Source organism: Pelmatolapia mariae, linkage group LG10_11 (assembly GCF_036321145.2).
Source record: "Pelmatolapia mariae isolate MD_Pm_ZW linkage group LG10_11, Pm_UMD_F_2, whole genome shotgun sequence".
Classification (NCBI taxonomy): Eukaryota; Metazoa; Chordata; class Actinopteri; order Cichliformes; family Cichlidae; genus Pelmatolapia; species Pelmatolapia mariae.
Genome location: NC_086236.1, coordinates 55,205,800 through 55,230,667, shown reverse-complemented (window position 1 = coordinate 55,230,667; position 24,868 = coordinate 55,205,800). Strand labels below are relative to the sequence as shown.

Genomic DNA, 24,868 nt, shown 5'->3' with positions numbered 1-24,868 from the left:
AACTAACACTTCAACTTGTTAGAAGTAGCAGCACCACACCAGTCTTAGCTTTCATGCAGATTTATCGGAAGCAGATTGAGGAATTTTTAAAATGTGTGCTTTACAGAGTTTTATCTGAAACTAGAGTTCATAAAACTGTTAAATTATTTTCACTCACAGTTGGTGGCAACACGACAGAAGTCTTCTTGCAGCTTGGCCACATCAAAAGGGGAGTCCAGGGATTCAGGATCGGCTTTATCATTGCTCAGTGCAGCAGTGGATAGGTTGGGGTTTGAGGCATGGAGGCGGATAGAGCCAGAGGAGATGCAGCTCGGTACCTAGAGCAGAGCAGGAAGAAAAACTGGAGATATTCACAATGAAATATAAAAACAAATTAAGCATGATCACACTTCTCTGTCATGTTGTCTACCTGCAGAGTTGTTTTGACATCTTTGTTGTAGTTTTTAGTGCGCCACTTCTTTGGAGGTCTCTTTTCTTTTTTGGGGCTGTCAAAAGTAGACGCCTAAGAGAGCAGATGTGAAATTATTGACAGTCAGGCCAGTGAGGATTTTTTTGTCTTTAAAGGAAGGCTTTTTATGGAAAGTGGTTTCACAACTACCAGAGCAAGATGCAAGATGAAATATCTTCTATATTTAATAAGAGGTGAGTTAAGGTCAACAGAAAATAACTTAATAATGTTTTGTATCATCAGAAAAGTTGCCCTGCATGTAAAGTAACCAGAAATACTGCAGTGCTGACCTGCAGTGCTTGGATGGATGGAGCAGAATAAGTCCGGTGAATTACTTCCATACTCTGAAGCAGGTGGTTAAGCTCTAGGAGATAGGCCTCACATACTGATAAGTCTGTCCGGATGAGAACAAACACTAATAGTTATAAAAGGAGGTACGAAGTGAAAAAGAAAACAAGACAGTTAAAAAGGCTAAAGTGAGAAAAAGGGCAGCGCCCGAAAATGGGCATGTGTTAGTTGGGCCTATTAAGTGAACTCAATAACCAGTCTCTGTAGAAACAGCAGAGAGGGCTGACATATCCTAATCTGTCATCAACACGTTTGGTGATTTCAGTTTGACAAAGTTAGAGGGTGCCACATGTGCTTACTGAACCATATGCACTATGTTATATATGCTTTATTCAAATAGAGTCCTCAGTTTGGCGATTCACCTCCCAAGATATCCATTTCTGCTTTTTGCATCTTTTTCAAGCATGAACAGCAGCCTATAGAGCAAGCCTAAGAACTTATCATATTACCAGAATCAGAAAAACACCTTCAAACTACATCTGCCTCAGAAAGAGAAGGTTAGTCAAAGGCAAGAGATAATCAATCTGGACTGTCCATGACCTGACAAATGTCCAAGACAAAGGACTGTAATTTAACAACTGACAGACAGTTTCATGGGTGAGGTGAGGCTGAGCTCAGTGAGGCTTTTTCCTTATTTAGTCTATGACAAATTAAAGATCTTGAGTCGATTTTAAGTACTAAAATTGCGTTCAGTACCTTTGAACTTTAAATATGGGCTCCAAAGAAATGCTGATGCAAGTGATTGACGGGGTTTAGGCTGATAAGCCCAGATAAACCTATAAGAGACATAGCAAAAACTTTATGAGGGGCCAAATCTACTATCTGGTATATTCCTAACAATGTTCTGGCCAGCTCAGCAACACCCAAATCCCTGAAAGACAACAGAAGATGACTAAAGTAGATTATCATTATATTATCATTGGAGATAGCTGTATCATTGTCAAAGTCAAGTAACACTTCCATGAATGCAAAAACAGACAGTTTACAACAAAGTGCAAACCAAGTCAGTCACCTGATCTCAGCTCAACACGGTTAATAAACACAGAGAGACTTACAAACAAGCACCAGCTGGAGGTGGCTGAGGTAAAGGCCTGGCAGAGCATCTCAAGGGAGGAAACTGCTTGCATGCTTTGCAGTCAAGTATTAAAAATAAATATTACATTTAAAATTATGTTAATGTGTGCTATTATTTTACGGGATTATGTTTAATCTCATATCTATTAATGAAATACTTTTGTCAGACCCTTTGAATTAGAGCTGAAAGTCTACCCTTCAATCATCATCAATCATTGCTGCCATCCATTAAAAACAATGCCACGTGGATTTCTTTCTCTCCAAAGGACTGGCTTTGCCATGGTTTCATATAGAGAGGTCTCATAAACAGATGTTTAAATTGTGACAGTATTTGAACATACAAATTATGAAATGACAGACAACTAAATAAGCACCAGTCCAACTGAAACCATGCTGTGTTTGTAAATATGCGCGTGAGTTGTCGTGTCCATTTTCCAAAGTTTCTGGATTACAAAGTGCTGACAGCACATCGTCAGAATCTTAATGAATGAAAACTGAGACAAACAGTGCATTAGTAATCACCAGCTTTGTTTCTTTATGATCACCACTCTGCCAGCCTCATCTAACTTGCAAATGAGACAGCAGGCGTACACAATTATAGAAGCATTTCCCAAATAACATAAATATATTGGAAATGGTTAGATCGCTTCCTCCATGACCTGGACCCTGACAAGAAGTAGAAAATGGGTATAAATGAAAAAGCTGGGCTCTCTAACAATCTAATATCTTTGACTGGTATCGGTAGCATCATTGTAAGCAGGAAACTTTGCATGAACTCTCTTACTTATCTGCATCATATTCACCGATCAGCCACAACAATAAAACCAAGTCAAGTGAATAACATCGATCATTGTAGCACAATATAGCGCTCTGCTGGGAAACCTTGGGTTGTGGCGTTCGTGCAGATATTAGTTTAACATGTACTACCCACATAAAATTTGATGCACACCAAACATAGCAGCAGCAGCAGCAGCAGCATGATACACTCTACCACAAGGAAGAGTGCATTTCCACAGATTAAGTACTGCAAAAAAGAGCCAAAGGCACAATACGAGGAAAGTACTATTAAATTTTAAATGGCTTTATCTGAGTTGATTATTTTCCTCAGCAAAACCGTAATCACATTGGAGATCATCATCCAGGTGGAAAATTGAAGATTTTTAAACAACTAGTACAAGAATGCATCTTATGACTTTAATAAAAGTGCAAATTATCCCAGACAGAGATAAAAACCCCAAATTAAAGAATGTGTCTTAGAGCTACGAGCTCTATCCATTTTAGCCAGGTAAGTTCTTTGTTGTGGAAATTTTGCTCAGAAATTTAGAAAGGCCTCAATAAGTGTAAAAAAATCAAATCATGAGAGGCTGCTCTTGTCTCTCACCTTTGAAGCATTTGTCCATTTCGTCAGATGACTGGAGCCAGGCAGCCACCTTTGCTTGGCTGTTGGAGTTTAAAGGGAAAGCTGCGGCATGATGCACTGTGGACTGCCTTCGTATGGACAGGCACTGCAGTAACAAAGAGACCCAAAGGTCAGTTCAAAAACACTTTGGCTGTGTCATTAATTTTTTTCAGCAAAGGGAATTCACTTCATTAAATACAGCACATGGAATAATGATGCTCATGATGAAAAACACACGAGAATCATCTTTTTTTTTTTCATTTTCATTTTAAACAGACCCGACCATTTTCAGCAACAGCATGCTGTGTGGCGTACAGTTATACCTTTCTAATAGGGGGTCCCTCTGCGATGCCAGGGGAGTTCGGGGAGGCATAATGGGGATAGAACAAGGACTTCTCGTTAGGGTACATGGCAATCTCATTTTGCCGATAAAGACGATGGTGACGCAGCTTGGATACCCATTCATCAAACAGCTCCTGAGACTTAATCTGTAGAGCAGATACCACAATCAGAAAATCAGCACAAGGGCAAGTAAGATGGAAGAGGTGTGTCAGTGGAAAAACACACACACACACAGGTATGGAGTGAGCAGTTATTCCCTCTGGCACACATATATATCACATGAGGTCATTCTGAAGTCATTTTAATGATGGCATCTGTACCAGGAATTAAAAAGCAAAAACTTGGGAAAAAAATGTTTAACCCCTTTAAGCCTTAAGCCTGTTTAAGCCTATAGCGATTCCCTTGTCTTTATTAGCCTTGTGGTTTACCTTCAGGTGATAGATGTTTTCCTCGGCATCAAGATCGATGCACTTGGCCTTCTTCTTAATGGCCATGACAGAGAGACCCACATCAATGCAACCATGCAGCTTCCCTTTCTCAATCTGTTGGATGAGACAGCTCTCAATGTTATGAATGCAACAGATGAAACTCAGTACAAACAATACATTAAATAATAATCCCTTTTTAGGCTGTGACGCGGCCCATGCGTAATTATGTGTGATCTGTAGGTAAAATACACAGTCTGATTGCTATCAACAATGAGGAGATTGAGAGAGAATTAGGGCCTATTGTATCTCTGGGCGCAGGCGGTCAGCAGCCTGACAAGAACATTAAAAAAGACATCAAGTGTCCTTTTTAATCTTCTGTAAATGATGAGCTCACACAGCATACAGCCAGCAGCCTTTTGTACTCACATCAGCACTGCACTTGCCATACTTAAGGATACCCTTGTCCAGGAAAAAGTATCTCTGGAGGGAGAGAGAAGGACAATCAGCCAATCAGATACAACTGGACATGATATGCAACATCCCTGACAGCAAGTCTAAAGTCAGTGTTATGAGGTTGAGGTCATGGTAGTCAGTCTCCTAAATGTATGTTGTTGCAGTGGGATGTATGCAATTCCAGGCTATTGTCTTGCATCTGTCCTCCCTTATTACACTTCCTCTCACTCACTTGCAATATGTCTCATCCACTCAATTTGTAAATGCAATTCTTGGTGCTTTTACTGTACATCAACAGAATCAGACTGTTGAAAGCACAGAGACCTAAAAAGCTCCGACTGCAAGTCAATACTAAATGTATACAACCCTAGTAACCAACAGGCCATCAGCTAATGCATCTGAGAGGACCACCAAGATATCTAGGCATTATCCCAGGAAAAGCTTTCAGACAGAGTGTAAACAGGCACTGACCCTGGTCACATGTGACTCCTCTGCGAGTCAAATTATCTACTACATAAGCTCATTCAATTAGTTTAAAACACAAATGACTCGTGTCAGCAGATTTGCAGAGGCAAGTGCCTAAAAAGTGCCGTGTGAAACGAGGACAATGAAATGACGTTAAGCTGTCAAGGCTTAAAGTGTCACTACTCTGAAAGATGAGTCACATGGGTCACACGAAGACCACACAGGTGCTCCATGTTACCTTGTGCCAGCCCTTCATTGGCCACTTTCTTCTTTTCATCATGTAGCCCTCCTGTTTCTGAGGCTCCTGGACACTGCTGAAGCTTCCTCGCAGGCCTTCCACGATTTCCCAGCTGTCCTGTTGGAATACAATGGTTTATGAGAACTCTGAGACAGACATCTGCACGCCTATGCAAATCAAAGTTTCAGAGGAGGATTTATAAATGGAACTGAGCGAATCAACCACTCAGCAAGTGCCATAATCACACTCAAAACATATTATAATCTGTGGCTGCTGGGGTGATTTAAATTTGAGGCCTCACTTTCATCAGTGTCAGTCAATCGGCGGGAGGCTCTATAAGTGGAAGATTAGCATTTTTTTATAGATGTAGCCCTATGTAATAAGGTGTTCAGGGTGAAGTTATACAGACTTCTTTCCCCTCATGGGCGGGCATAGCAGATGGTTGCCCCTCCCTTAGCCTCGTTCTGCTGGAGGTTTCTACCTGTTAAAAGGGCGTTTTTCATTCCTACTGCCAACAAAGCGCTTACTCATAGGGAGTCATGTGATTGCTGGGGTTTTTCTCAGTTTTCTTTGTATTATTAATGAGTCTTTACCTTATAATATAAAGCTCGTTGAGGCAACTGTTGTTGTGATTTGGCGCTATACAAATAAAAGTGAATTGAATTGAATTTACAAAATTAGCTTACCTGTTTAATCTCACTCTTCACAATAATAATAATTTCCTGAATGAGATTAGAACGGTCAAGCCCAAATCCCCTGCAATACAGAGATTAAGATGATATTTCATCACGGACTAATCCAGATAGCTTTGTTATGTGTTTCAGGAGTGAGAATTCCAGGAACGGAGGATGAATAGTATAACAGAGGCTTTTGTAATACCGTTGTGGGCACAGAATAATTCATCATTTGTGAACTATTTTGCTTTTAGTTTCTATTAGTGCTGAAACAATAAGATGATTAATCAACAGAAAGGGGTCTATCATTCAAATGAGCCAATGTTATAGATTATTCTCATATGACTACTTAGCAGTAAGCCTATAAATAATAGTGGAATGGGCATGTAGCCAGCAAAAATAACCCCGAGGAACAGTAGTGGGCTGTGAAGTAGTTATGACGCAGTGACCTTAGTTGGTAATGGAGACCCAAAAACAGTTTTCAACATACAGTCATTAGAAAATGATGCAGGTGTAAAAGAGTAAGTACATTTCATTAATTTTTTGCTGCTAAATTGACATAATAAGAAAAGCTGAAAACATTATTATGGGCAGTTTACACATCTACTGTCAATTAGAAATAATTAACAAATTAACTCATAATATATGAACTCATAATGCTAATGATGGCATATTACACCTCAGGCTTATCTTTAAATTATCCAACTTAAGTATAAATCATGTCCGTGTTACACCTTGGGAGGGACTTTGGGCACTTGGGAGAGGTTAATCCTTGCTTGTTGTGTCAGTGTGTCCCTGACTGTATAAAAACACACTGTATCAGTCAGAGAGGCTGAATACTGGTGGGTGAGGCAATCTAAAATAAACCCTCACATCTGAAGGGGATTGAACAAGGGCGTGGTCAGCGGGCTACAGTTCGACTCTCCCTCAGTGTTCGTCACGGCTCCAGGGCAGCACAGTCACACAGTGCGTCATTGTCACACACTGCCTGGACACTGTTCCTCAAGGTCAAGAGACACTTTGAGTAACAAGGCTCTGATAGGAGCGCCGAGAAGACAGCATTGTTTCAGCGTCACACAATTATAAACTGTGAATGTGTTCAGACTGCTGCATTTAGACATCCTGTCCATTCTACCACATTTTGATATGTGTTATCATTTACAAAAACACTTTAAAAATTAAATATTGAGGGTTTGGTTTGGAACAAATGGGAAAAAATGGTTACCAAGCTCTCTCTGAATGTAACTGAACCCACATAGCAGTGTCACGACAGTCAGAATATTTCCTTATTCAAAGTTTTTCTTGCCAAAGAGAATGTTTTTTGCCACTTTTTGCTTCCCCAGAGCGGTGAGCCTTAAGTATCTGTTTGTCCTGTGGACAGTACTAGAGTAAGACTTTATTACTTTCATTTCCAAAAGGAAAAGGCTGTTTCTGCGAATGAAAAATTAATGAGTTGACAGCCTGCAGATAAACGCTCGAGGCAAATGCAAAACAGTTTGTTCATGGTGCCAACATCTTTATGTGGTGTGTCTGAGAATTACTTTGGAGGATATTGTTGCAGTTTAGTAATTTAGAGTACTCCAATATCTTCCACATTTGTAGAAATACCCTTGTTTTATAGTGAGGAAGGGGTAGGAATATCCTAATGAAAAAATGTCTCCTTTTAGGCTGCTTTTAGTTGTTGCTTCATGACATCTATAATGGTAAACGTGGCTAGATCTTATACTAGTATTATATTTCCTAGGAGGCAGAGAAAAATATCTGAGGAAAAAAAAATCCAGCCTTCCTCCCTTCCACATACATGACACCAGCGAAAACGTCTGTAAGTATAACGCGAGTGTTACCTGTCGGCTGTCATGTTTGGATGAAGAGCTGCTGTTGCTGCGTGACAGGGAGGAGATCTTCTGTGACATGGCTGAGCCGCGCTCCTCCGAGCTCATCTTGCTGCAGGTTTGCCGAGTCCAGGCTACAGCTGGTGTACAAAGAACATTACTCTAAGAGAAGAAGGAGTGGAGAAGAGGCCGGGGAGAGGGGGGTGGAGATGGTTTGAATACTTTACGAGCCTTTTAGATCCCACTGAAAAATACATTAGGCTATTTAGAGTGATCAGTTTTTCCATCTTCAAAAGCTACTCAAAGTTTCGCAACATCAGCAAACAAAGATGACTGACAGGACTGCAGGATCTAAATTGGACTGCAGATGAAGTGACCACAGATTTAAATTATTCATATCGCAGTATTTCAGCATTTAACGGCCACACAAATCCAAATCCTCTGCTTGAAGAACACTTACAGTGTAGAGCAACGTATTAAGATTTACTTATCGAAAGCACAAAGCTACTGTCTAACCATGAAACTGGCAAATCTCATGTTGTATAATAATAATGTATACTTTATTGATCCCCATGGGGAAATTACTTGTTTTTCTCTGCATTTGACCTATTCACTCAGCGAAGCAGTGGGCAGCCACTGAGCAGGCACCCGGGGAGCAGTGTGTAGGGACGGTACCTTGCTCAGGGGTACCTCAGAGTAGGCGTTCAGTGGATTCGAACCCCCGACCATGCGATCGTGGGGCGACCACTTTACCAACTGAGCTATCCCTTTCCTTGTATATGCTGTTTAAGCTGTTTTAGCATCTCTATCCCTGCTCTGCATCTACAAGCTGATTTGCAACCCACCTCCACCCAGCTCCTCTGACTCATCCTGTATCTGACTTGATCAGTTAATTACAAGTACTCTGTGGTATATGGTGGGTGGGAGGGGTGTGTGGGGTGTATTGGTGGTAGAATGATAAGGAGGTCCCAGAACAGAGCACTACCACCAAGTATGTAGACTCACCAACCACTTTATTAGGTATCTGTTAACGTGTTCATTAACAAACACGCAGGCAAGTAACTATTAGCCAGCCATCACATTGGACCAACTCAGTGCATTTAGGCATGTAGATTGTTTAAACTGAGATTCAGAATGAGGAAGAAAGGTGATTTAAGTGACTTTGAGCATAACATGGTTGTCAACACTGGGATTTTACTCCAAAACCATCTCTAGGATTTACAGAGAATAGAGTAAAAAAGAAAAAATATCCAGTGAGCAGCAGTTCTTTGGGTGAAAATACCTTGATGATGCCAGAGAATAGATAGATTGCTTCATGCTGATAGGAAGGCAACAGTAACTCAAATAACCGCTTGTTACAACCAAGATATGCAGACGAGCATCTCTGAGTGCACAACACATCGAACCAAACAGATGTGCTACAGCAGCAGAAGACCACACGAGGTGCCACTCCTGTCAGCTTAGGATAGAGAACTGAGACTAGATCTTGAATGGGCTCACCAAAATTAGACAGTGGATGATTAGACAAATGTTACCTGGTCTTTTGAGTATGATGTGACATTTGGATGGTATAGGATTAGAATTTGTCATAAACAACACAAATGAGACACAAATCCATCCTACCGTGTATCAGTTCAGGCTGATGTTATAGTGGCTATTTTATCAACACACTTTGGGCCCCTTTGTATTAACTGTGTATTTTTACTGCATTTTATTACTACAGACCACATCTTTTGATGCCTCTTTCCAGAAATCTTACAAAAATCAAATGATCTCAAACTGATTTCTTGAACAAGACAATGAGTTCACTGTACTCAAATAGCCTCCACAGTCACCAAATGTCAGTCTAATAGAGAACCTTTTTGGATGTGGTGGAAAAAAAGGATTGACAACCTGGATTTGCAGTTGACAAATCTGGAGCAAATACAATATGCTAACATGTCATTGCCTTGTTGAATCTTTTACTAGACCTTGTATTAGCAAAGTGGACCTAATAATAATAATAATCAGAGTGTTTTTATTGAGTTTTCAAAAAGCATATCAGCAAAGTGGACCTAATAAAGTGTCCAGTGAGTGTATTAATCTCCTTTTCAATAGTGCTCCTGATTGAAATGACAATTAAAGTTACTATTGTAATTGAAGTTAAGCTAAAATTCAAATCAAGCTGAATTTATACCTGAATTTACCTGATGATACTCAGTATCATGTCTTTTTAACCTCTTAAGCCCCAACGCCCCCTGATACAGGGGCAAAAGGCAGGAGATCAGGTAGGCTTGGGGTTAAGAGGTTAAGGTGGGATTTCAACCTGTGCTTCATTATCTGACTAAATGACACTGAGTGGAGGATGATATAACTTCACGCTGATGGGGAAATGAAAAGACAAGAGTCACATGTGAAGACGCAGTCAGATGTGAGAACATCAGCGAAATATAATACCATCACTTCAACTGAGTGTAAAAATAATTGGGCCTTTTTAGGAAATAGCAACCTTCAGTCAACTGCCACACACAACACGCAGTCTAATTAACATTATGTGCCTGGTGTACCACATCAACACATAAAGCCACATTTTGCTAATGCAATGTGAGTGGCACTTTGTCATAGTATGGAAGGCTGATTAACAACCCATGCACACTGAGTGTTTGTGCAAACTTTACATAAAGCAGCAGGTCATTAGCTTCTCTGAAGATGCACAGCAGTACTGATTTTTAGGACCATTTGGCTTGAGTTCATTTCTGTATTAAGTGATCATCTGAGAGATTCCGTCTGAAATGCAGGACGTTTTAGTGTTACAGCTGATTATGTCTTTCACAGTACTTTTTCCAGTAAGTGGCATCTGCATGTTTTCTCCAAACATCCGAAAATCCCACAGTATTTGGGATTAGGATATTATAAAACCAAATCCTGACATTGTCTTAAATGCCGTGTTGTTGATTTGTTTACTGTAAATTTAACCACACATTAATTATGGAACTGCTTTAGCTCCAAACTATATGTTATGCAAAATAAACATGTTACAAAAATATAAAAAGCACACTGATTGGTTCCTCATGCAGTTGTAGTTAGACTGCAAGAGAAAAAACATCTATATATAATTACAAATTTCAGTTAAAAACCAATGGCCTCTTGGATTTAATAAGACATCCCGCATCTCCGTGCTAAGTACGAGGCAGCAGCAAGGTTAATTGCATTACCTGCTCTGCATTTGCAAGCTTTGTGCAGCGTGATGGCTACAGCCGCGTGTGTTGGACAGACAAAGGAGTGGTCATCTGAAACCTGCAGGCCTACACCACCCCTCTGTCTCCAGACCACAGGCTGTGGTTTACACTGACAAAGCAAGGTGTCCAAAATGCAGCCACAACAATGGATCAAAGTGGCTAGACAGACAAATACATGTATCCAACAGCAGGACAGGATGTAGCTTGTGAAATTTTGTATCTAAATTATTGCTGTATGGTGTTACTGAAATCTCCACAGAAAGAAATGAATCTATAGACAGACGTCATTTATAACAAATTAAATGTTATCTTTTTATCTGTGTATTTATCTAGCCAGTTTATCCTTATCTTCACTGATTATTCATCCACTTTCCACAGATCACAGCAGCTATGCACAGGTCTGTAACACTGTCTGCCTTCATGGAAGCCTTTCATCTTATACAACAGCACTTCTCAGCCTTTCATCTGCATGACAGCAGTGTTAGATACTAGAGCTCCAATAATTACCCTTTTTCAGTGAAGGACACTTGCTAAATTATAACATTAGGACATACACTACACTGTGACTGTGGTAAAAATGTATTAGCTTGGAAGAAAACAGTGTTAGAGTAAGGCCAAAATTGAAGAACAATCAGAAACAGTATCAATGTTAAGGCAGATTGGAAACCAATTAAAAAAAGAAAAGGCTGTGGGTTACTGTGATTTTGTGCTCAGTGCAAGTTAGACTCAGCTGGCTTTTTGTCAGCTGTTTACATCAGTTTGCTTCTCTTTTACTCTCCAAGCTCACATATGCTGTTTTTTAACAGCCAAGTTCCCAGTAAAGTTGTTCTCATTTCCATATTTTTCAGTCAGCTTCTCTTGCCAGAGCAGCTGACCGTCACTGAGACAGTCACACTAAGGAGGCCCAAGATGCTGGTCTGCGCTGTCAGAGTCGTAATCCTGTTCACTGTGTGACAAAATCACAGCACACAGACCTTCGAGACAATGGCTGTGCTGTCATTTTAGCTTTACTTACATGTAAAATTACCCCTCAGAGAGAAAGTTGCTTTCTGTTCCTCAAAGCCCTCATACTGTGAGGAGTGTGGGTAGCAACCGCTTAACTGAATTTAAGCTGCTAGCAGTGAAGTTGCGACATATACAGAGCTCTAAAGTAGTTTGAGCTAAAACTTAAAATATAGCTTCTGGGGATGTGTGACACTTCCATTAATTCAAAAATATAACTGTTAAAATATGCCTTCTTTAATTAAAACTCATAATTGTTCTCTAGTAGACACTTGATTAATAAAAAAACAGAAATCACTAAAAAACACAAAAGAACCAGGACCTTGGCTACAGAGAGGATGGCAGAGCGTGGTGGCCACTCCGAAGCATATTCCAGCTGTCATATAATAGGTCATCCATCTGCTGCAGGGCTTATTCTCACATTCACACCTATAGCTAATTTAGAATCACCAATTAAACTCACCCTATTCATGTTTTAGGACTGTGGGAGGACACCAGAGTTCCCAGAGAGAACCCTAGCTGACACAGGGAGAAGATACAAACTGCACACAGGAAGCACCCAGATTGGATCTGAACCTGGGACCTTCGTGGAAGCCAACTGTGCTAACTACTGCACCACCATGCCATCCTAATATGGAGAAGAATATGGCTGTTAAGTTATAAACTTGGATGCTCAGCCTGATTGCGCAGAAAGATTGAATTATTTATGATCTTTTAGGTACACATCAAAATCATTGAGGCCCAACAATAAACCTGGTACAGAGCAAAGACTCTGGTAGTACAAAAGTATTGTGATTCTACTATGTGCTTCTATGTGCTGAGGTTCCTGTTCCTACATGATAACACTTGTAATTACAGTGTTTAACACAATTACAAAGCAAATTTTGATTCTGACATTAGAGAATTCAATCAAACTGCTGAGGATTAGAGTGGTCAGATTATTTAATACCTAAGTAAAATGGTAAATGGCCTGTATTTGTATAGCGCTTTACTTAGTCCTTAAGGACCCCAAAGCGCTTTACACTACATTCAGTCATTCACCCATTCACACACACATTCACACACTGGTGATGGCAAGCTACATTGTAGCCACAGCTGCCCTGGGGCGCACTGACAGAGGCTGACTGACTTTTAAAAGAATTGATGGCTTGTTACAGACTTATATTGGCTTATAGTTCGTTAAAAAAAAAAGAAAAGGAAAAGCCTGTACTATGGCAGGATGGTGGTTAGGACCACTGCCTCACAGTTAGAAGTTTCTAGTTTTGAATCCAGACTGGGGCCTTTCTTGTGGAATTTGCATGTTTTTCTCATGTCTGTGTGAGCTCTCTCTGGGTGCTCTGGCTTCTTTACAGTCCAAAGACATTCATGTTATTTTAATTGTGATTCTAAATTGGCAGTAAGAATGAACGACTGTCTGTCTCTCTGAGTCAGCCCTGCAAGAGACCTGGATCTCACTCTATGACAGTCGGGATGAGCTCCATCTCAACCGCAATTGTGAAATGAATAAGTAGTGAAAATGGATGTATGGAGTAAAAAATATTATAGAAAGTTTGATTTAAAATATTGTAGAAAACTTTTAAGATAGTCAAAAAAACATATTGTCAAGCAGCCAGGTAGTTTTTGTTTGTGGGAGACAAGATGCTAACCTTTTGCAATCAAAATGAAAATTACCTTTAAGAAGAATTATTACCATTGATGGAGCTGATTTAAATAAAATATCAGTATGAAGAAAATCAGCATCCATAACATCTTACATGTATATCCTGTACATCACAGCAACATCCCATTATTGACAAGCTGAAAAGAATAAAAATAAATATTTCCATATATTTCCATTAGATTAATTTTTAATAGGATTTTTTTTAAAGTTTTTTTTTATATATTACACAGTATATTCTCCAATATTACAAGTGAAATTTTCACCAATATTAATGTCTCACTAATCATTTCATTTTTCAATATAAAAACATTACAGATAGTGTGACTAATAATAATAAAATAAGTTGGATAAAGCTAAAAAACATATAGAGCTATATCTGAGGATGCAGGGTTATTTTAGGTCTACAAGACAGTAAAGGTAAAGTGAGCCTACCAGAAGTTCATTGATTTATAGAATGATATAAGCAGTTGTGTACAGCCTCACTGCGACTCTTTAGTGGGTCTGCATGATAATGTTTTAAAAAAATCCTCAAACACAAAAGGCTAAATGAAGAGGTGACTAACATCTATTGAATATTTCAGTATGGGTGGGTGATTCCCACAGTTGTTCTGTAATGACAAATTAGCATAACACTTCAGTGAGACAGATGTCTTATGACCTTTACTGGCTGTCCTGGTTTTCTCACTCACAGACTAGTCTTGTCTTACTGTGATATGGGGGTGTTTTTCCCCATTACAGGATGGTGACATAGAGTGCAGAGCAGAAAGGAAAGAAAAATAGATAGGGGGATGGCATAGTTTAGCCTGCAGCCAGCAATTTCTTTTCATCATTTATGAATCTGAGTAACTGTTTAGGCTACGAAATGCCAAAAAATATGAAAAATGTTTTATCGTCTACTTGATTTTTGTAACGCAACGAACACACACGATGAGCTAAAACTAATTAATAAAAGCTTGGAAAAGTTTGGACTCATATCAGCTGCATAACACACAAAGATGCTCAAAGGCAAGCACATTCATATCACAATTAATCGTGTGATTAATAACACAAAATAATCATAAATGTCAGCAAGTGCTTGATAAAGCACACCTCCCAAGCCTTTCAAAGCCCTTGTGCACTGTTATGAAGCCCATTCTCTCTCTCTTTTTTTAATTTAAGGCGTACCAGAGAATTGTCAACAAATCCTTGGTCAGCAGTAGGTTTCAAATTAAGTTATACATGGTTTAATGTCCCTCTAAGCTGCACTAACCACATTGACAGAAGCTGAAAGCCCTTTATTGTAACTCATCTGCAGTTCAAGTTGCAGATGTTCCTCGGTCCTTTCACTAAATCCAGTCTGCCAATGAGGATGACATGCATAGCGGGCTTTTAGGCATCATTAGGATGTGACTCACCAGAATAAAAGACTCATGGTTAACCCCCACAGAGCAGCTTTGTTAGGAAATAGAGTCGTGTTTGCAAAAATGATAGCACTTAAGCTCATATTAGCTGCTGATGCATCACAGTAATTCAGATGTAACAGGGTGGGGAAAGACTCCCTCATCTCAGAAGTGAACTTTAGAGTGAGATTCATTTCAGAAGAGGCGAGACGCTGCTGGAGTTCAGTAAATACCAGCAGGAAGAGCATGCTTAAAATTGCTGAAGTGGGAATCACAACCCCAGGTTATTAACGTAAATATCTAACAAGCCAATCATACGCCAGCATCTCACTGCATTTAGGCTTGCAGACATGATCAAGATGACCCTCTGAGTTTCAAACTGAGCGTCAGAATGAGGAAAAAAATGGCAGTTTAATTGCCTTTAAATGTGACATCATTGTGGCTGGTCTGAGTAATTCACAACCTGCTGATTCACTGAGATTTTTCCACATAGCTATCTCTAGGTGTTACAGAGAACGGTCTGAAAAAATATCCAGTCAACAGCAGTTCTCTAAAAGAAAATGCCTTGATGATGTCACTGATGATGTCACTTCCAAAGACCACAGTAGGTGTGACTTGTTCACTCTAAGAACAGGAAACAGAGGCTATAATTCACATGGACTTACCAGAATTGGACAACAGAAGACAAGTCTTTAATTTTATTGAATAAAACCAATAACCTCTCATTCATCATGGGCTGAATCTAAACTGATCCTTTTCTTGTGTGAGTGGCTGGATCAAAAAAAATGAACTTATTAGAAGAAAGTCAATGTTGATTTAGAACTGGTTCAAGGGTAAACATCACTCTTCTCTCTTGTCTTTTTTGGCTCTCAAACAACCAGCCTAAAGGTTATAAACTGCCTCTGCAAACACAACACACCCAACATGATGTTGCAGTAGCTACTTTATCCTTGCTTATCCCTCTCAGTTAAAAGCACTCTGAAAACAATACAAAATCTGGCAATAACTAGACACTTATTTATCTTTCTTCTAATTGTGTCCCTCTGACGATATAACTAAAGGCATACAACAAAATGTATTTCTATTATTCCCTTTTATGTATTTTCCTCAGAAAGATAGACCTTTATCTGATAGCTGATAAAGGAGGCACGCTCATTTGTTGCATCTGAAACTTACCACCTTAATAACAGTAATCATATTACAGCTGCACATTGCCCCACTGGGATGATGCCACTTAGGCTTTATTTTTTTATTGAAACACAGATGAACAATGAGAGGAAATGAGAAACTGACATAAATGAAGCAAAAGTACTTTTACATCTAAATTTTTCTTTGATTTGAATGATGTAACGTATCGCAGATTTAAAAAGAAAAAAGCTTATAAAATCAATACACAGATTTAGTATAAAATTTTAAATTAACAGGATGCTGACCCCTATTTTAGTCTTTTTGCTGAGAAAATAACCTGTTGCTGGCTTTAGTGTCATAGTTATGAAGCATATAAATACTAATAATTATACAGATCAGTTATATTGATAGGAATATTGACATTATTTCACAGATACCAATGCCATTATTGATTTTTCTTATAGGTCTGATTCTGTATAGATTCCTTTATTGATTCATGAATAATTTTCTCTTTGGAACAAAAGAAGCCATCACTGGTTAACAGAAGCAATGCGCAGTCTCAACACTATATAAAAGAGTAAAGAAGGCTAGCATGTGACTCATGGACAGACGCTTCACTTCTTTGAGTTTGATGTCAAGTGCAAAACATACATTGATGAAACAAAGTCATAAGCTTGAAGGCAGGATTCAAAAGAATCAAATGAACCAAAAGAACCAAAAGAATTTGGTTCTGATTAACAACTGGAAACTGTTCTTGATTCTCATCACTATGCACATCATCTACCACTGAACTGAATAATCACACTTGCTAAAATTTCTGCTATTAACTTAAAATTCAAGGCATTAATATTCAACTCAAATATTCAAGCATTCCTTTAACCGTTGATGCTTATTTTTCAGAGAGATCAGCCCACTAGTACACTTGTTTACTTCACTGAATGAATCTCACTTCATGAGGTGGAGAACTCTCTTTATTCTCCAATCTGTGGTTTCTCACACATTTGAGTCTGCAATATTCATGAAATGATAACACATCATAAAGCTGTGCTTTCATAAGGAACTGCAGAAGAGAAAAAGCAAATAATTCAAATCTGAAAGACTATTTCAGAGATTGTGATGTTGAAAACTGCTTAGAGGTGCAGGCTGGGTTCTTCAATAGGATGCAATCAGAACAGAAGAGCAGAAGTGACAGCTCCTATCTCAGTTTTCCTGTTCAAGTTGGAAGAATTATTTAGGGAGAGCATGTAGAATTGCACAGAAAACAGAATAGAAAATCTTAAAGTTTTTCTTATACACGTTACTGGTGTATCGCCCAATGGTGCAGGCATTAAGGTTGCACCACTGGGCACCATTAAATCACCATTAAATCCTTGCATGTCACTTTGCGTAGACTTTCTATCTTTAGATGTGTTAGTGTGAGCAAAAGTTGACGTAACTGATGTGAAAGGGAATAGACACGTACAGAGATTCCTTCTTTTGCGGCTTTGACCTTCTTATTCCCTGTCCTAATTCTAAAATCTTCTTCAAAAATTCTAATTCTAATCTCACTACTTTGATCTTCTTAGTTACTGCTGCTTTGCCAAAGTAATTTAAATTTCTTAAAATTTCTTAATTACTTTTACATCTTACTCTGTAACATCAGTAGCCACAGACATCACACTAAAACAGCATGTTAGGTCTGATGTAATTAGCAATTTCAGGTCTAAATATGTTTTAGTTGAAAATGATACAGATTCTTTCAGAGCAAACAAAGTGAGCAGTGCAGCTGTTTGCCCAGATGCTACAGTCAAACAGCATTCAGGCATTAATGAAGAAGAGGATTTCAAATGCTGAACAGATTTAAGCTAGCTAGCATGTTTAATTCTAAAGCTAAGATATAATAACTTAATTATGTCTAAAAATGATAATAAAAATTTCTGTTCTGTCTTTGGTTGAAATCTAAGATGAAAACTTAGATACCAGCAAGGTTTGGAAGGGATAGGAAGTTAAACTAACTGATATTATGATCTGTCACCCAGTATCATTAGGCTAAGATAAAGATAGCAGCACTGAACATTTGGTGGTGAAGTTTGTTTTCAATTAGAGTCCATCTTAAGTGAGAGTCAACAAGGGTAAACTGGAGCCAACAGTATTTTAAGTGTACATTATTATGACTTTTTAAACACTTAGTTTAAAAATGTGCTGCACAGGAATAGCGCTAATGGCTGGAGACGTATGCGGAAACACGACTATTCATAATAAGGGACACAGCGATGCAGCTTTTTAAAAGATGAGAGTTTGAGCACAGATCTATGCTTGAGCCAGCATCGGATCGCTGATAGGTCATCACTATCTGAACTGTAGCATGATGAAGATGATGATGCCTAGCAACAGGGCAACATACTCTGTTGCTTAGCAATGCGGAATAGAACCCCAAAATGAGACCAGCCCTCATTCAAATGACCTCAAACTCACTTGGGTCCCAAGCTCTGCTGCTCGTTTGGCCAGGTCTCTTTTGAAAAAAAAGAAAGAAAATTAAAATCAATAAAACTTTAAAATTGATAAATAAAGTATTATAAATACTCTGTCAACTTTTAAGTTTTAGATGAATGATTGTCAATACATGCTCAATTCCTCAGTTTATCAGTAAGAGGAAAGATTGTGACGTTTAGGTTCAGTAATTAATCACCTTATGTGATCTATCTCTTCCCAAGAGACTTGATCAGTGTAAATGTGAAAATGGCGAAAGCAGTCCTTCTTCTTAAATTGTCTGCAGATCAAGGGCTCTACAGAACTTTATATTTGTTTTATTTATTCTTATATTACCTGATTATTCTCAGTATCCCAGGTTATCATGGGAGCACCCAACAAGCCATCAGCATTGTGGACTGACACAGAAAGAACACTAGTTCATCCCAATATAATGATATTATTCATTCTCGCATCTCTTGACCCTCCAACATGGCAATGTTTGCCAGCCCACGTCTCCCTGTGTGTGAGCAACACCTTTTCCTGAAAGAGGCGCGCATACAGTCACGCCTGCTCCTGATCTGCTTTAAGGAGTCGTGGTGAAAGGTTGCCAAGGCCACAGGGTGCTGCTCCAAAAAAAGGGATCACGGTGCTGAGCTTAAAGTGCCTCTCCACTATCTGCAGTCTTACATTTTCAGGAGTATGAAGCAGAAGTGTGAAGCTGTCACTGCTCATCACCCTAAGAGGAAAGCTTTGTAGAGCTATTTTCATGCTAGAAACACAGCCGCCTTTCTCATTCATGCCTAAAACTGCCTGACGCGTCACAGGCTCTGTGTCACACTCTCAAAACTACTACACCGCATCCTGTTAATCAGCTATAACCTCGGTGCACCACCTACGCTCCAACATCCCCGTAACTCCCTCACTGTCTCTTTCTCTTGTCAGCTCTGAGGGTGACAGAGGTCCTTTCCTTTGTTGTACTCTCAGTGTGAGGGAGCCAGACAGCCTCATAACTCAGCACCAGCCTATTAGAATGCAGAATAGCTGCAGCTTGGTTCAACACTTGCTGATAAGAGAGGGGGAAAAAACATAGATTGGCTGGATTTCCGGGCCCATACTCTTTATGATGTATCATGTAGCAACTTGCTTGTCAGGTGATGCAGCTGTTGCTTCCCCAATTAAAGATAACAGTAGTTATGGCTCTCATGGGGCCGAAAAACAGGTTTAATAAAGAGAAATCACAAAAAGCTAAATGAACATCTGCACTGCCACAAGCCACCTCTTAGACCTTGGAGTGACGATATATTTAGACATGGCATCGTCTTCCTTTACCTTCCATTTATGAACAGACAGAGACTAAGTGTCTGACTGAGAGGAGTTACCCCATTTTGAGAGATTTACTTCATGCACGAACTACATCAGGACAGCACGGATGAGCTTGCAGCGTGAGTCCCTCCCTGATTTAGTAGCATATAAACTGTCACAGCACCAGAGGATGACTCAAACTGTGGCATCCCTGAAGTGACAAAAGAATGAGGAGCCAACACAAAGCAGCGCTGAGTTTTCTTCTCTGACAAGCTCGTGCTTTGTGGTTACTCTGCAGTCATCCTCTGGAAGACGTCAGTTGCAGTCAGTACTGCTAAAGTTGCGGAGAGATCAGATCTCACCTACAGGTTTTTGAAAATGCTCTACTTCAGACGTCGTCTTTTGACCTAATTTAGTGCCCAAATAAAGTTTTTTTCCTCATATGATGTTGCTAATAGACACCTTAATATATTTCTTGCTTGATATTGCACACCAAATCATCTAAAAAGTTCACTTGACTAAAAAATGTGAACAGACTGCCAATTTCAGTACTGAATTAATTCAACCACCATCATATTTTGAAATCTGTCACATCATGCCAACAAGAATTCGAGTCACTCAAAACAGCACTGTGAGGCAGTACTTAGCCACAAAGCAGAGCATACAGCTGTGAACATGTTTAGCTGGTTATATTTACATCTGACAAGGACGCTACATGATCGGAGCTCTGATGAAGCTGGAACATCACTGCATGTCCAGGTCATAAGACAAGAAGCTGAAAAGTCCAAGGACCAAAGAATCCAAAATCAAAGAGTTGGATTCATCATTGTTTATGAAGATGGTTGATGAGAACCATCTCTGAACGTTTATGGACTGACATGATATATATGGAGTGTTATGTTACTTATTTAAAATTCACAATATCCTGGTTTTTCAACTAGTGAGGCCAAAGCAACGAGAACTACAAATTAACAGAACTTTCATCTACAGCTGTGAAAATAATCAGGGATAGATTCTTATGCACCAACTCACCACTTTATTAGGTACATCTGTTCAACTGCTCGTTATTGCAAACATCTAATTACTCAGATCACATGGCAGCAACTCTGTGTAGTTAGGCATGTTGATACAAAGACAAGACCTGAAGTTCAGAATGAGGAAGAAAGATGATTTAAGTGACTTTGAATGGGGAGTGGTCTCAGAACAGAGCACTACCACCAAATACGCACACTAACCAGCCACTTTATTGGGTACATCTGTTGCAGCACTCGTTGACATTCACATGGGAGTAACTTATCTACACACATTTATGTGTGTAGATTTGGGGAAAAAGTGATTCAAGTAACTTTGAATGGTTGTTGATGGCATAAAGGCTCATAGAGAATCATGCAAAAAAGAAAAACTACCCAGTGAGTGATAGTTATCTGTGTAAAATGATGCAGGAGATCAGTGAAGAATGTTACAACAAAGGTATGAAGAAGACCATTTCTAAATGCACAGCATGTTAAGCCCTGAAGCAGACAGGCTACAGCAGAGGAATACCACAATGAGCTGCCCCTTCTGTCATCTAAGAACAGGAAACTAGGACTAGAATTTGCATCTCCTCAGCAATTAAAACTTATCAGACCAGGCAACACTGGAAAAAAAAAACATTGCCTGGTTTGATGAGTCTAGATTTCCCTGTGAGAATTCGAATGGTAGGGTCAGAATTTGGTGTAAACATCATGAAAGCAGGGGTGAATCCTGCCTTGTACCAACAGCTGAGGCTGCTGGTGCTGGTAATGGTGTGGGGGATATTTTCTTGGCAGAATTTGGACCCTTTACACACTGAGCATCAGCCTACCTGAGTCTTGTTGCTGACTGTGTTCATTACTTTATGACCACAGTGTGCTCATCTTCTGATGGATGCTTCCAAAACATAAGGCATATTGTCACAAAGCTCAGATCATCTAAAACCGATTTTTTGAACATGACGATGAGTTCACTGTACTCAGATGGCCTTCGCCCACAAATCTGAAGCAACTGTGTGATGCTATCATGTCAATATGAATCCAAATCTCTAAAGAACGTTTTCAGGGGATTGTTGAACCAATGCCATGAGAATTAAGGCAGCTCACTGGCCCAACCCTGTACTAGAAGGGTGTACCTAATAAAGTGGCAAGTGACTGTATAAAATGACAGTGCCATGCTTTATTACATAGGTATTTGTTGATATGATTTGAACTTGAAAAGCAGAAGTAACTGTTCTGTTACATAAAAACTGTCATTGTTAAAGACAGTATCGAATCAGTTTTAAATGCCACAGAATGACCACTATTATATGCAGGAGTTTGGTAAAAACATGTCACTGTGCTTTATTGGTTTTTATCAAAAAGTATCTCCCAGTGCCGCCCTCGTTAAAATTTCATGCAGATATCTGGCAGTCTGTGAGGGAGTTATGAAACCAGCCTTTGAGCTTCTTTCAGTCTCTCTGATGCCTGGAGGAGGCTGAAGACAAGAGTAACAAGCTGCTATTAAAAAACTATATTACTAATTTGGACAAAAAGTAGATGGACAAATTGCATAACAGCGGGAGTGATGATCTTATCCATCTATCCTGCTATCAAATTCAGGGTTGTGTTGGGGGGCTGGAGGCTATCTCAGCTGTCATAAGGCAAGAGGAAAAGTCATCAGCCTGTTGCAGGGTTTTATTATTTAGAAACCCCCCCCCCCCCAAAAAAAACAAAAACCCTTAAGTTGAATTTGAAAACTACAGAAACTACAGCTCAAAGGAGGAGCTTCTCTCGTGCCGGCCCAAAACCACATGTATATTTTTAAATATGAAACCACATGAATTATTTATGTAGACCTACAGGCCCTGCAAAAATAGCAAAAACACCTGCCGCATACTCACAACAGCTGCTTTGTTGACACTTTTTTTTTTGCATTGTTCACCTGCCGGTTAGCGGCTATTATAAATAAGTTTGGGTTTTTTTGTAACGTACACCCTGAAGCCACAACTACTTCACACAGGTCACTGTATGACCCAGTGTGTGAAAATGATAGCTCTATACATCCTCTGCTATCTGAATTCTGTTGATCATTGCAAGGAAATTATTGACTGGTAAATATCAATGTGCTGGCCTGACCGTCGGTGCTGTGCAATTTTCTGCAATATGATGTTACACTATAAACAACAACACACAGCAGGTGACCTAAAAAACTGGAAACAGCCCATGCAATATAAAGACTCAGCACCAAAATGAATGAATTCTGTAGAATCTGACAGATTATAGGCCCATTCAAACATTCAGTGAAATTACTGTAAGCTGGAGGTCACCTTATGAAATGCAGTGCTTTACTGCTAATACTAGCTATACCCATGAAATTAAATTAAGCACCACACCTATTATTTAGGATTTTCAAAATAAATATTCTACTGTACAAAATGTCCAGTTAAATAAAATAAAATAAATTTAGAAAATCCTCCTTAACCACGTTTTCTTTTTGAAACTCTGCGATTATATGTGTTTTTCCCAGACAAAGCAATTTTATTTTATTTCTCGCTGTTGCATTCCACAGATTCTATTGATTCTTCTCTCTCACAGTCTCTTTGTGTTTGACTGCAATCACTGACTTGGGCGTGATAGGAGCAAAAAACCTCAGGAGCTGCAGGAAAGACAGATGGGCCACCAAACAAACCACAGTCCCCAGTGAGCACAGCTGTGACAGAAAAATGAGAAGTAGTTTATACATTGAAACTTACCAAGCCCTCAGGAATTTAGTGTCACAACAATCAACATTGCCAATCTCTAAGAAAAAAATAAAAATAAAACTCAATGTTCCACTGAATAACCTTGACTTTCTCCTTAACTGTGTACAAATCTGTGGCAGCGTGCACACTATCTACCTCCTTTGCTCCACCCAATGCCAGCGTGCATTTATGCTGAAATTCTGAGTGGCCTTCCCCACACACGTTTGAACAAACACAGTTCAAGCAACACTTGAAAAGCCTCCTCTGTTGCACTGTTTACACAGCACTCTAGAAAACTGAGCGACCTTGTGTTAGCTGTAAAATTACTCTGTATAAGAGCCACATAGATCTCTGACAAAACAGCTTTGAGTCACATTTTTCTTTCACTGTGAAGTTGTGCCATAAGTCACTCTTATTCAGCTGGATTTATGAATCCTGCTCGGGTGCACTGATAACTACCATAAATATTCAATATTACATGTGAAACAAAGCAAAATCCTCCATAATCCTGTTTGCTTTGACCACTATCTGTTAAGCATGAGATGCTGAGCTCCAGCCATGATTGAATCTGAAAATGGATATCACACACACCTACATCCACTCAGCATGAGAGATACACACAGTCATAAAGGCACATTATTCACAGTCCTGGCTTATGACTTGTCGCCTGTGAGGCTAATGAGCTGTACTGCATATTAGGTTTATCATAGAAACAACAGACCATCTTTTATAACTTGTAGAAGACTCAAGAGTCTGGAGACCAACGTGATCTATTGTTGTTTATATTGTCTCATGTCCAGACCTTCAAATAAAAAAATAAAAAAATAAATAAAAATACCAGTTGCTTGTTAAACTCTATAGGACATAAGGTCAAGCGCTACATTTATCCAGTTTATTGATGGGTTGTTAAACTTTGATGACTCTGCTGAAGTGTTTCGAAGAACATTACAACTAAAAATTCACATGCACCTGATTTGTTCGGCTGAAAGATCATAATCAATCAAATAACTTCCAGAGGGTTTGAGATTCATCATTGCATAAGACAGAATTACAAGGCCAAAGAGTTTTTCTTGGACGAGAGAGAGAGAAAGAAAACACACTCACCTTGAGCTACAGATGGACACGATCGGTGAACAGATGTTTAACTACAGGAAAGGCCACAGCCGGAGAAGAGATAGTCAATTTAGAGCCCCAACCGAACAGCCTGGCTACTCTACTATGACAAGTACACACATGCACCATCCAGCCGCGATGAAAAGCATCAGTCTCTCCACCGCTGTACGGAGGAGGGAGA

General features: G+C 39.4%; 1 protein-coding gene across 2 annotated transcripts in view; it reads right to left on the bottom strand.

The window, feature by feature from the left end:
• osbpl3b (oxysterol binding protein-like 3b) overlaps positions 1 to 24,868 on the bottom strand; it is a 35,142-nt gene extending 10,274 nt beyond the window's left edge. For both annotated transcript variants that reach the window (XM_063485695.1, XM_063485696.1), the window contains exons 1-10: positions 24,679 to 24,868; positions 7,714 to 7,863; positions 5,196 to 5,312; positions 4,466 to 4,519; positions 4,040 to 4,153; positions 3,593 to 3,757; positions 3,252 to 3,375; positions 739 to 842; positions 410 to 502; positions 158 to 317 (exon numbers count right to left, since the gene is read on the bottom strand). In XM_063485695.1, coding sequence (XP_063341765.1) covers positions 158 to 317; positions 410 to 502; positions 739 to 842; positions 3,252 to 3,375; positions 3,593 to 3,757; positions 4,040 to 4,153; positions 4,466 to 4,519; positions 5,196 to 5,312; positions 7,714 to 7,809 — 1,027 coding nt within the window. In that variant the 5' untranslated portion in view covers positions 7,810 to 7,863; positions 24,679 to 24,868. The remainder of the gene's footprint in view (positions 1 to 157; positions 318 to 409; positions 503 to 738; positions 843 to 3,251; positions 3,376 to 3,592; positions 3,758 to 4,039; positions 4,154 to 4,465; positions 4,520 to 5,195; positions 5,313 to 7,713; positions 7,864 to 24,678) is intronic.